The following is a 13845-nucleotide window of genomic DNA, read 5'->3' as shown; positions in this document are numbered from 1 at the left end:
ATTTGATGTGTCATATGAAATTCCTCTGTCTGCAATTCCAATAACTATTAATTATTTAGCCTGAAGTTTTAACATCCTTGTTCAGTTATTGGAAAGAGAAATTTAAGGCAACAACTATAAGCAATTGTGTGCTTTGCTTCATAGACAAATTTCAAGCTAATGTTCTTGGTACATTGCAAATGTGAAAGGCTAAAAATGTTTGACTGTTAAATCCTGAAGTGACAGCACCTGGGGAATATGTATACATTAATCATTGTATTCACAAAATTATTATGAACAATTTTATTATCTCGTTTGAAGATCTCGACAAATCAACAATGAAATTTGGACTTTGAAAAGAATTGTTTTTCATATTTAGCACATCTTGTTTTGATAATATAATAAATGTTTGTGATGTACAACATTAAATTAAACTTTGAATAGGCTAACAAAGGGAAAAGCCTGACTGAAGAGAGAAAAGGCGTGTTGCAAAAGTTTTTGATTAATTCTGCATACCTTTTAATCTTTTGGATTTTTTTGTGTCAAGAAGTGATAGCACCTCAAGCTGTTGACATAATCAAGAATAGTGGTTTGGCAGGACATGGAAATGAGCTGACATGTACTAACGTAAATTACAGATTCTTAAGGACATTGGACCGATGACTGTCAATTCATCAATCTCAGACTGCCCAGTTCAGTAATCCCTTTAATAGTCTAATAATGCTGTCTGCTCCTGAGTTGTGTTTCAACTCGCTGAGTTGGCTGTTGTCTTAAGTTCAGATCACAGTAGTGAGGCAGTACTATATAGTCAGGGCTACTATCTTTCTCTTGAGATGTTATTATCACAGCAAATTGTGATCTTTTGAATTATAATCTGTGTTGCAGGCACAAGGAGCAACTATGTCAAAAAAACAAGGCTCCATCCAAGCATTACCAAATAATTTTTAGTAGTGTTATTTGAAGGATGCATGCTGACTTGGCTAATTATTTTGCTTTCCTTTGAGTGGTCCCATGGGAATTTTTGTGGATCACCAGTTCTGCACTGATTATGGATTATGTATGTATTCAATTGTGCTGTGGGGATTTACCTCACAACTCTCTTTATTCAGTTGAGAGTGCTACTACTAAAACAAACTGGTATGCCTGGCCAGTCTTCCTTATTCGATCAACACCACCAAAACTAATGCCATTCACTTTATTGCTGTTTGTGGGGTCTTGTGCTCAGAAGAATGGTGGTTGATTTGATTTGTCTACATAATGACAATGACTTAGAATCATAGAGTCATAGAGATGTACAGCATGGAAACGGACCCTTCGGTCCAATCCGACCATGCCGACCAGATATCGCAACCCAATGTAGTCCCACCTGCCAGCACCTGGCCCATATCCCTCCAAACCCTTCCTATTCATATACCCATCTAAATGCCTCTTAAATGTTGCAATTGTACCAGCCTCCACCACATCCTCTGGCAGCTCATTCCATACAAGTACCACCCTCTGTGTGAAAACGTTGCCCCTTAGGTGTCTTTTATATCTTTCCCCTCTCACCCTAAACCTATGCCCTCTAGTTCTGGACTCCCCGACCCCACTGAAAAGACTTTGTCTATTTATCCTATCCATGCCCCTCATAATTTTGTAAACCTCTATAAGGTCACCCCTCAACCTCTGACACTCCAGGGAAAACAGCACCAGTCTGTTTAGCGTCTCCCTATAGCTCAAATCCTCCAACCCTGGCAACGTCTTTGCAAATCTTTTCTGAACCCTTTCAAGTTTCACAACATCTTTCCAATAGGAAGGAGACCAGAATTGCATGCAATATTCCAACAGTGGCCTAACCAATGTTCTGTACAGCTGCAACATGACCTCCCAGCTCCTGTACTTAATACTCTTGACCAATAAAATAAAACATACCAAACGCCTTCTTCACTATCCTATCTACCTGCGACTCCACTTTCAAGGAGCTATGAAACTGCACTCCAAGGTCTCTTTGTTCAGCAACACTCCCTAAGATCTTCCCATTAATTGTATAAGTCCTGCTAAGATTTGCTTTCCCAAAATGCAGCACCTCGCATTTATCTGAATTAAACTCCATCTGCCACTTCTCAGCCCAGTAGTATATCTGGTCAAGGTCCTGTTGTAATCTGAGGTAACCTTCTTCACTGTCCATGCACCTCCAATTTTGGTGTCATCTGCAAACTGTACCTCTTATGCTCACATCCAAATCATTTATGTAAATGACAAAAAGTAGTGGACCCAGCACCGATCCTTGTGGCACTCCACTCGTCACAGGCCTCCAGTCTGAAAAACAACCCTCCACCACCACCCTCTGTTTTCTACCTTTGAGCCAGTTCTGTATCCAAATAGCTAGTTCTCCCTGTATTCCATGAGATCTAACCTTACTCACCAGTCTCCCATGGGAAATCTTGTCGAACGTCTTACTGAAGTCCATATAGATCACATCTACTGCTCTGCCCTCATCAAATCTCTTTGTTACTACTTCAAAAAACTCAATCAAGTTTGTGAGACCTGATTTCCCACGCACAAAGCCATGTTGACTATGCTGAATCAGTCCTTGCCTTTCCAAATACATGTACATCCTGTCCCTCAGGATTCCCTCCAACAACTTGCCCACCACCGACATCAGGCTCACTGGTCTATAATTCTCTGGCTTGTCCTTACCACCCTTCTTAAACAGTGGCCCCACGTTTGCCAACCTCCAGTCTTCCGGCACCTCACCTGTGACTATTGATGATGCAAATATCTCAGCAAGAGGCCCAGCAATTACTTCCCTAGCTTCCCACAGAGTCCTAGGGTACACTTGATCAGGTCCTGGGGATTTATCCACCTTTATTTATCCAGCACGTCCTCCTCTGTAATGTGGACATTTTGCAAGGTGTCACCATCTATTTCCCTACATTCCATATCTTCCATATTCTTTTCCGTAGTAAATTGATGTTTTATTGATTTTGACAACATTTAGGAATAGTGTGTTTGGGCATATACAGTAATAGTGAATTAGCAGTGGGTTGTGCATAAAACAGAGCTCTACACTTGAATCATTTTAAGAATACTGAATTACCACAGTGCATTTAAATCACCCTCGTGTTAACCATGACTTTGTTAGTAGCATTCTAACATCTGAATCAGAATGTTCCACTCCAAGACATTTGACTCTGAGTTAAGCACTAAATTCAAGGCTGCCAATGCAACATAGGTCAGAAGCAGTACACACTGCAAAGCTCCATCTTCTCAGATGGATATGGAAGATCCCTGGCAATATTTCCAAAATGAGAATTAGAGTTTTCCTTGATGTCCTTATCAATATTTGTCCCTCAGTCAACAGATAAGTAATTATCATTGCACTGCTTTTTGTGGAAATTTGCTATATGCAAATTTTCTGCCACACCTCCAACATTGCAACAGTGACAATACTTCAAAATGACTTCACTTTCCGTAAATATAATTCTACTGAGATTTGTTGTGAAAGGCAATGCATAAATAAACATACTTTATTCGTTGTGCTAGTTGACCAAGAGATGTCTCTTTAAATAACTTGCAATTCTATAGCACTTTTAATATGGTAAAACATCTCAACAGAAGGATTATGAAAAAAAAATCTGACCCTCAGCCTTATAACACTTAAGCAGGTCACCAAAAGAAGTAGGTTTTAAAGAAGAAGTAAATAGGAAGGTTGAAGTAGGAACTTCCAGAGTCCAGATAGCTGGTAACATGGCCTTTATTGAAAACAACTTAAACATTTAACCTCTGACACTGTCATACTGAAGTTACAGCAGCAACACACACAAAATGTAGCAGAATTAGTGCATTTTTCTGAATACGAGCTCATAGTCCATTCAATATAAATATAATGAATGAGTGAATTGGTAAATCATCTTTCTCAGCATGAGATTTATTATATTCTCAGGAGATACATTCATCTGCAGGACACTGTTAAAGCTGAGCTTGATTTTGCATAGCAATGTTTGAATTTCTCCTGTGCAAAACTGAAGCAGTGGGAACAACAGACTAAACATAACTTTTGTGTATAGAAACAAAATACTGTGTTGCTGGAAATTAGAATTAAAACAGAAAATATTGGAAAACACTCAGCAAAAAGAATGGAGCTCCTGTGGAGAAAGAGAAGCACAGTTCAAATGTTAGATTACTGAACACCTTGAAAAGTTAGACATGCAAAAACTAGCATGTAAAGAAATAATAAATGATTTACAGCAATATACATTTACCAAGTCACAAAACCCCTAGAGAAATGGTGATCCAACTGTGGCTAACAAAAGTAGTTCAAGATTATATTAAATCACATGAAGAGGCTGATAAAGTTTCCAAATAAGTATATGCCTGAGGATTGGGAGCATTGAATTAGCTTTTGAGTGAATAAATGAATTAGCTTTATTGTCATGCACTCAACTGCATACAGTGAAAAGTTTATAAGTCGCCACTTACAGTGCCATCTTAACTATAAAGTTACTTAGGTGCAACTTCTTAAGCATTAGATTAGTTATACTGTAACTAATGTCACCAACGTAGGAATAACCCTTAGAGAAATCAAGAAAAGAAAGTTATATTACAGCTATACAGTATAACCATAGGTCAGAAAAACAAGAAGCAAGTTAAACAGATAAACATCATTGTCTGTTTCCAAGGGCTCTCCACAGCAGTGCAGGGGCCCTCCATGTGATGTGACTGCTGGCTACCACCACATTCCACCATTGCTGCCGTGCTCCATTCCGGGCTACAGCACACACTTTGTACCAGGCCGGTGTCCTGGTCCGGGCCCCGAATGCCAACTCTACTTTGGAGGCCTGGGTCTAGATTAGAGTGGTGCTGGAAAAACAGAACAGTTCAGGCAGCATCCGAGGAGCAGTAAAATCGATGTTTCAGGCAAAAGGAATTCCTGGTGAAGGGCTTTTGCCCGAAATGTCAAATTTACTGCTCCTCAGATGCTGCCTGAACTGCTGTGTTTTTCCAGTACCACTCTAATCTAGACTCTGATTTCCAGCATCCGCAGTCATTGTTTTTACCTTTGGAGGCCTGGGACCAAGTGTCTGAGACTGAGAGTCTGAGAAGACAGAAGAGGAGAAGAAAACCATAGAAGGGAGGAAAAGGGAGGAAAAAAAAGGGTGGAGCAGCCTCCGCCAGTCATAAACTACATAAATGATTTGGGTGTTGAGACCAAATGTAATATTTCTAAGTTTGCTATGACGTGAATGTGAAGAGGCTTCAGCAGATTTTATTAGTCTAACTGAATGGAAAGGAATTTGGCAGGTGACTTATAACATGGAAAAATGTCAAGTTATCCACTTTGGTAGGAAAACTAAAATTCAAATTATTTCTTAAATAGTCACAGATTAGGAACTATTAATATTCAAAAAGACTTTACTGCCTGTGTTCCCAAGTCACTGAAAGTTAACATGTCATGGGCAATAAGGAGGCAAATTGTATATTGGTCTTTAATGAAAGAAGATTGGGGTACAGAGGTAAAGAGGTATTGTTGTAATTGTATAGTCTTGGCACAAATGCATTTGGAATGTTGTGTACCATTTTGGTTTCCTCACTGTAGAAAAGATATGTTTGCCATAGGTTGAATGCAATGAATGTTCACTCGACTGATTTCTGGGATGGTGGGCTTTTCCAATGAAGAGATATTGAGGAAACTGGACTTATACTCTAGAAAGAATAGGAGATCATCTAATTGAAGCATATAAAGTTCTTACAGGGCTCAACAGGTAGCCAAAACAAGAATATTTTCCCTGATAGGAGTTCTGGTGGGGGGAGGTATCTAGAATCAGAAAATATTGTTTCAGAATAAGTGACAGACCACTTAGGACTGAGCTGAGGAGGAATTCCTTCACTCAGAGGGTGCCAAATCTATGAAATTCTTTACCCCAAGTCCTGTAATTGAGCATTTTTCAGACAGAGATCTATATTTTTCTAGATTTAAGGTATCTAAGGACGTATAGTTATAGTGCAGAAAAGTAGCATCGAGGTAGAAGATTCATCTCGTAGTTGAATGATAGAGAGCCTTTGCTTATTTCTTTCAAAGTTCCTATGCTAGTCACAGCTGGCATATTAGAAATCTGCAATAGATTTTCTTGTGTCAAATTGGTTTTATTCTATGGAGATTAACGTCCCAATTCCTTGCCAGGACAATCATTTTTGGATCCCCTAATGGAACATAGAGGAGGCTTATCTCAGGGAACAGGACTTGGAATCCAATGTTTTTTGTAAAGATTAGAGACTAAATTAAAGGGCTTTTCTGCTGTGAATAGTTTAATGATTTTAAATTGCTATTGATTGTCTATAATTTCCAACATTATTAATCATCACTTACGTGGATCTCACCTTTTGACTCTGGCAGGGCTGGGAGGAGTGCGTGGATGCAGCAGTTGCTCATTTACTGAGGACCTGTCTGTCAAAAAGCTCTAGGGACCAGACGCTGAGCTCGACAAGCCAACTTAGCATGCCGAAAGATACCAACAGATTAAAGAAACATATTACCCTACTGTGTGACAGACTGAGCAAAGGAGGTCGGTTGTCTTTAACTACTGATGGTGCACAGCAGGAATCTACAATCTCAGGTAAATTTGGCAGCGAAGTAGAGCAGTGTTCATCAGCTGCTAAACTATAATGAGAGCTATTGTTTTATGTTGTCATGTAATTCACTCTCAAAGTCACATAGCAGACAGTTAATGTTTGGAGTGTAAACACATGAATTCTTATCTATCCCATTATAAGTCACATTGTGTCCAACGAATAATGGGTTTACACAAAGCAAACTAAGTAAAAGATAACACACTTTTGTTTGCAAGGACAGAATTGAGGAATTGCTTGTTACAGTGAAAGATAAACAGCCACAAATGTAAAAAGCTACATATTGCGGAAAGGATTACTTCAGATTAGCACAGCAGTTTGTTAGTTGTTTTGACATTTGCACACATTTTACAGTCTTCAACTTTTCTTTATTCACTTAAGGATATATTTGTTTTACCTTCTTACAAAAATGAACAGCAAGACTTTACAGTTAAACTATAATGAATTAGCTCTTTGAAGTGTAACTGATTTTATTAAACACTGCACTATACGGTCGGTTCTGATATAACGTGACAGTTCTGTTCATATCCGATCTCACGTTATAAGAAAATCACACAATAGCACAGCCATTTAAGTTAATGGGGCCAGAATCGCTTTATAACCAGTATGGGTAAGGAAAGTTCATGTTCTGCGAATAAATGTCTAAACTCTTCAATCGCATTAAAGCCAATTTGTATTGAAGAAACATGCATTGTAGTAGAATTTATTTTATTTGATTTGATTTATTTATTGTCACTTATACCAAAGTACAGTGAAAAGTTTTTTTTACAAACAGTAGACAGATTATAGTAAGCAAGGATGTACAGAATAAAAGATTCAGATGGAGGCATACAGGTAATATTGCATAGGACATACAAGAGAGATCAATGTTAGCAAGATCAGCATTATTTGAGGTGAGAGAGTCCATTCAATAGTCTAATAACGGCCAAAAGGAAGCTGTCCCTGAACCTGTGGGTGCATGTGTTCATGCTTCTGTCTGATGAAAGAGGTTATCAGAAATCATTACCAGAGTGCAAAGGATCTTTGATGATGTTGGTAGCGTTTTTGCTGCAGCGAGTCATGTAAATGGAATCCATGGATGAAGGTTGGCTCCCACGATGGCCTGGGCTCTGCACACCAACCTCTGTAGTTTCCTATGATCCTGGGCAGAGCAATTGTCATAAGGTGCTGTTTGTTTCATCTAGCCCAAAGATTGCCAATGCTACTTGACTGAAGCTTGTGAAAATATGTTTATTTTGTGTTTTTTAGTCAAAATGAATGAACTTTATCCCTAAATTAATGAGTTTCAGGCTAACCAAAATATGGAAAGAGAGATTTGGCTTTATATTTTCTCTTTCTTTCTTCTCTCTTGTCTGTATATTGCGATTGCAGCGTGTATGTTTTGGCAATTTACAGATCAGTGCAGTTGAGTATCTAATTTTGTTATTTGTGCATAATTATAGATACTTGAATAGAATGCTCCTGTTTCATTTTCTCGGCAATTTGTTCAGGTACATGAAGTGAAATTAATTCTATTTCAGTGCTGTTCAGCTAGTACTGCATTATTTTAAGTGTTTTCTTCATTTCAGTAGCTGTCACATCGCCAATCTATATCGTAATTCTTTTCACTCACTGTTCTAGGGCAGCATTATTTCATATGTTGGTCACTGAGCACATTTAGTTAATTACAAATCCAGAAATGGCAAATGGCGTTTCAAATGAGTAAATAACAATGAGTAACATTGGTTGTGTGATCTCAGTATTCATTGTGACAGCACATGCAAGGCATGTGAACTGTTTTATGTAAAATGGTGACAGATAAATAAAAAAGGGCGTTTTTTTTTATTCATTGTACTTTACTTCCTTCCTTACCAAATAGTTAAGTAAATATTTGCCAATATTGTCTAGAAGGTGTTTTCTATTGAAAGAAATTTATGTGACTAAAACAGTATCACCACACTGATGACAAATTAATGATTTCTACTGGACAACACTGTTCTAGACATGTGCATAAAAATGGCAAGCCACTATTTTCCACTTTTAGAGATTTCTTCCAAGACCCAGTAGTAAAGAAATACTACATTAAAGATGCTACAAATGCAGCTCGTTGTGAGCATCACGTGATGCAGGATTGCAGGGTTACAAAGACCACATAAGGCAAAGGATACCAGAATAATCAGACACTCAGTTGGGTTTTTGTGACAATCCTACAATTTCTGTGCCTACTTTTATCGTTTCACAAATAATCATTCTCAGAAGTTGCTGTTCTGAGATGTTTTTACTCATGATCACTGGGTGGCATGGTGGCACAGTGGTTAGCACTGCTGCCTCATAGTGCCAGAGATCCAGGTTCAATTCCCACCTCAGGCAACTGACTGTGTGGAGTTTGCACATTCTTCCCGTGTCTGCGTGGGTTTCCTCCGGGTGCTCTGGTTTCCTCCCACAGTCCAAAAATGTGCAGGTTGGGTGAATTAAGTGAAGGGATAAATGTGGGGGAATGGGTCTGGGTGGGTTGCGCTTCGGCGGGTCGGTGTGGACTTGTTGGGACGAAGTGCCTATTTCCACACTGTAAGTAATCTAATCTAATCACTAAAGTGCAATGCCATAACTTTTTTAATACTGTACCTGGTTATATATACTTTTTAAAATGAATCATTCATTAAGAAACTCTAACTGTGTACTGTGAACAGTTTTGGTCACCTGATTTAGGAAAATATATTATTTTATCGGACGTGGTTCAGAGAAAGTTAATTAGGATGATCCCCAGTATGGAGGGATTATTTTATGAACAAAGCCATGAACTGGTGTGGACAAAGTTAAAAACCACACAACACCAGGTTATAATCTAACAGGTTTATTTAGAAATACTAGCTTTCACAGCGCTGCTCCTTAATCAGGTAGCTAATGAGTGATAGACTTTGAGGAGGCTGCAACCAGCAAAATAAGAGTATCCTACTGTGGGACAGCTCCCAATGGGCTCCTGCCATCAGAGACCTTGGTCAGATAAGTCACTTTTGGGACTCACTGACATTTTCTGACAGGGCAGTAAACCTACACTGGATGTGGCCTCCCTGTGGCAGACTGTGGGGAAACATTAGAGAGTCCAAAGAGGAGAATATGACCAAGAAAGGCAGCCCTTTTGGTCCCAACATTCAGTCACACAGGCTTTCTCCTACAATCCCAGTGGCCCATTGCTTTTCCAGCTAATTTCTTCTTACATATTGAGACATCTTCAAGGTTCTTACTTACTTCAGTAATGCCTGTTCCTCAAAATGGGGCTCACAAATCTCTATAGATGCTGGTCCTCTGATTAAAATCGTTCCAGAAGTTTGGCCTTTGCCTGATTTCTCTACAAGTGCTTATTGACCTGCTGTAATTGGGTATCTAAGAAAACTATTTGAAAAGAAAATTAGTGTGTATTAGTCTGGTGAAAACAATGTATTCTATCTCTAACCACCATGAAAATGTGACAAGAATTGTAAAGCAGATGTGTTTGAAGTTGAAAGAAAAGTGCAGGTTAAAACAAAGAGTCAGCTTGATTCTCCTCTATTATGAACCTAGGAGTAAGAATAGATCATTCAACTTCTTGACCTTATTCCACCATTCAAATAGGTATTGACTGATCAATGCATCAACTCTATTTGCCCCCATTTTCCTTGATGTTCTCATCCAAAGTGAATGTTGGCCCTTATTTCAAGGGCCAAGAGTGTATTGCTGGGAAAGCACAGCAGGTCAGGCAGCATCCGAGGAGCAGGAGAATCGACGTTTCCGGCATAAGCCCTTTATCAGGAAGAGATAGATTCTTGATCAGTTGGAGAGTCAGGGGTAATGGAGAAAGGCAGGACTCTGGACGTGATGAGTATCAGATCAGCCATGGCTCTACTCCCATTCCTATTTCTAATAGCCTTATGGTCTGACATAAATCTACTGATTTTGGTCAGGAATTTTAATTTGACACCCCCGCCAGCCTTGCTTAAGTCATCGTTTAATGTTCTAAACTCGAACCAGGAGAAGCCAAATTTATGCCACCTGCTAATTGCCCTTGAACCTGAGTAGCTCATAAGATCATTTAATAGAGCATTTAAGAGTCAACCATGTTGCTGTTGCAGGTAGGCCAGAATAGGTAAGGATAGCAGATTTCCTTATCTAAAGAAAATTAATGAACCAGATGGGTTTTGTAGCAATTGGTGGTAGCTGTCTTGTCAAGCACTATTGAGATTGGCTTTATAGTCCAGATTTTTAATTGAATTCAAATTCCATCAGCTGACATAGTGGGATTTGGTTCCATATCTCTAGAATGTTATCCAGGGCCTTTTAATTGTAATCCACTGATGGGTTACTATTATGCCACTGTTTTATCAGAGCATTTGAGCAATACTGATGGTTGAGTTTGCTAAAGTGTTAGCAAAACGTGTACGTAGTTTCTGATTTTGGCACATAAAGGATTTGTAGCACTGCAATGTGTTTCCTATAAAGAGAATGATGTTACTTTATTTTTATATTTTGTTACATTGAGTTCCTGTGAATGCAATTTATTGACTGGCAATGATGATATCATGACCAAGTTTTAAGATTTATATTTCCTTACAGGGAGTATTCTTGAAATAAAATTCTGGAGTTCATGTATGCATACACTGCCACTGCAGTTGTGCAAAGTTTAACCAGATCTACTCCAGTGTTCAAAAAATACTTGCATTAGCTGAATATCTTGAAATAATACCTTATGACTCTAATAATTATTTACATAAAGCATGAAAATAACCAGTGCTTCCTTCCAAAGGGGGATCAGTTAACAAAGAATCTGGCTCGAACATTATCCAGTGATCACTGCTGGAAAGTGCATGTTAGTTGGTTTTGGATAAGTGTGGTACTTCAGTGGAACTTTCTACTGTATAAAGTAGATATGGTGAATAATATAGATGCACTTAACAGGAACCTGGCAAGGACATAAAGGAGAAAGAAAAAGTAGGTTTTTGATGAGGTTAGATGAAGTAAAGGAAATAATTTATGTAGTATTGTTCATTATCATAGGATGTCCAAAAGTGTTTTTTGTTGTATAGTCTCTGTTGTGTTAAGTGCAGTTTGGCTTGTGGGGAGTCTAAATTCCAACATAGACCAGTTGGAACCAAAGGCATATTTTGTACTGTAATTGTAGTGAGACCTTTGCCTATGATCATTTTCCATAATGACAAAATAACTGCCAGAAAATACACAGCTAACAATTTGCTCGTGCATGTAAACAACTAGATTTTGATCTGCATGTTTGCCAGCAGGGTGTCCTATTGGGCCTATTTCTGTAGCCTGGGTGTAAGTCAGAGGTGTTCCCAACTTCTCATACCCTCCCCATCCCTCAGTAACATTTCTAGATCCCAGAATTGGGTGAAGAAGTAACAAACAGGATTGATAAGAGCAGAGCAGTGGATGTGATCTATATGGATTTCAGGAAGGCATTTGACAAGATTCTTCATGGTAGACTGGATAGCGAGTTTAGATCACATGGAATACAGCGAGAACTAGTTATTTGGATACTAGCTCAAAGGTAGAAGACAGAGGATAGTGGTGGAGGGTTGCTTTTCAGACTGGAAGCCTGTGACCAGTGGTGTGCCACAAGGATCACTCCTTTTTGTCATTTATATAAATGATTTGGATGTGGCCATAGAGGGTATGGTTAGTAAGTTTGCAGATGACACCAAAATTGAAGGTGTCGTGGACAATGAAGAACTTTTTCTTGATCAGATGGGCCAATGGGCTGATAAGTGGTTGATGAAGTTTAATTTAGATAAATGTGAGGTCCTGCATTTTGCGAAGGCAAATTAGGGCAGGATTTATATACTTAACGGTAAGGTCCTGGGGAGCATTGCTGAACAAAGCAACCTTGGAGCGAAGGCTCATAGTTCTTTGAAAGTGGATTCACAGGCAGATAGGCCAGTGAAGAAAGCTTTTGATATGCTTTCCTTAATTGGTCAGTGCATTGAGTATTGGAGTTAGCAGTTCATGTCGTGCCTGTACAGTTTAGGCCACTATTGGAATAGCACATGCAATTCTGATCTTTCTGCTATAGGAAGAATGGATGTTGTGAAACCTGAAAGGGTTCAGAAAAGATTTACAAGGATGTTGCCAGGGTTGGAAGGTTTGAGTTATAGGGAGAGTCTGAATAGATTGGGGCTGTTTTCTCTGGAGCGTTGGAGGTTGTTAAAATCGTGATCTTTTTCCTGGCATGGGGGACTCCAAAAGTAGAGGGCATAGGTTTAATGTGAGAGGGGCAAGTTTTAAAAGGAATGTAAGGGGCAACTTTTTTATTCAGAGGGTGGTGTGTGTATAGAGTGAGCTACCAAAGAAGGCTGATACAATTACAGCATTTAAGAAGCATCAGGATGCGTATATGAATAGGAAGGGTTTAGAGAGAAATGGGCCAAAGGCTGGCAAATGGGACTAGATTTATTTGGGATGTCTGATCAGAAGGACGAGTTGGACCAAAGGTTTTGTTTCTGTGCTGTATATTTCTATGATTCTATAACTCGATGACTTTCGATACTGCTGTCAGGTCCGGCAATGGGGAAGGAGTTCAATGTTTCGAAAGACAGTGTATGAATTCTGGTGACAGTGACGGGGGGGGCGGGATCAGGCTAGCACTGGTAATGTCAGGTCTTATGGTTTGTGGAAGGTAGAATCATGTTGAGTTGGGAAGTGTATGGCATTTGGGGAAATGTAGTTAGGAAGGTTGAATGGTGAATGGAAGATTAGTTTAATGGTTATCCCGGAGCTAGACTGGATTTTTAGTTCTCTCTTAACTATCTAGTTATCTCTCCAAATTCTTCACCTTTAATGGATTCTTTTGGAGGATTTCAAACACATGGGAATTACCAGTCGGAAAATTTGATTTCCCAGGCACGTTCCATGAAGTTCCCTCTGTCTTCCCTCTGTCTACATGGTCCTGACTCGCAAATCTAGTGTACGCTGTTCCAATTGTCCTGAAGAAGGGATACACTTGAAACATTGACTTCTCCGCCTCTTGATGCTGCCTGGCTTGCTGTGTTCTTCCAGCTTCCTATTTGTCTACCAATTACCATATCGGCATCAAAATAGCTGGGCAAATATGTTTCAAAATATAGACTGATTGGACAGTAGTCATCTCCTTGATGTAATGCAAACTTTGCTGCACACCTGTTTTATTGAATACTTTAAAGAATGACAATGTGGCTAACAAATACCCACTTAATGTGGATTGAATCACTCAAACTAAAATATTGATCTGTTTTAACTTGATGGCTAAATGTT

General features: G+C 39.1%; 1 protein-coding gene across 4 annotated transcripts in view; it reads left to right on the top strand.

Annotated features, from left to right (window-relative positions):
- The window catches only part of bbs9 (Bardet-Biedl syndrome 9), a 546582-nt gene that overhangs the window by 311915 nt on the left and 220822 nt on the right, over positions 1-13845 (top strand). For all 4 annotated transcript variants that reach the window (XM_072571014.1, XM_072571013.1, XM_072571017.1 and 1 more), the window contains one exon: positions 6356-6575. In XM_072571014.1, coding sequence (XP_072427115.1) covers positions 6356-6575 — 220 coding nt within the window. The remainder of the gene's footprint in view (positions 1-6355; positions 6576-13845) is intronic.

The sequence above is a fragment of the Chiloscyllium punctatum genome, chromosome 5 (genome assembly GCF_047496795.1).
Source record: "Chiloscyllium punctatum isolate Juve2018m chromosome 5, sChiPun1.3, whole genome shotgun sequence".
Taxonomy (NCBI): Eukaryota; Metazoa; Chordata; class Chondrichthyes; order Orectolobiformes; family Hemiscylliidae; genus Chiloscyllium; species Chiloscyllium punctatum.
Note: the sequence above shows the minus strand (reverse complement) of the source record. Positions and strands in the feature narration are given on the sequence as shown.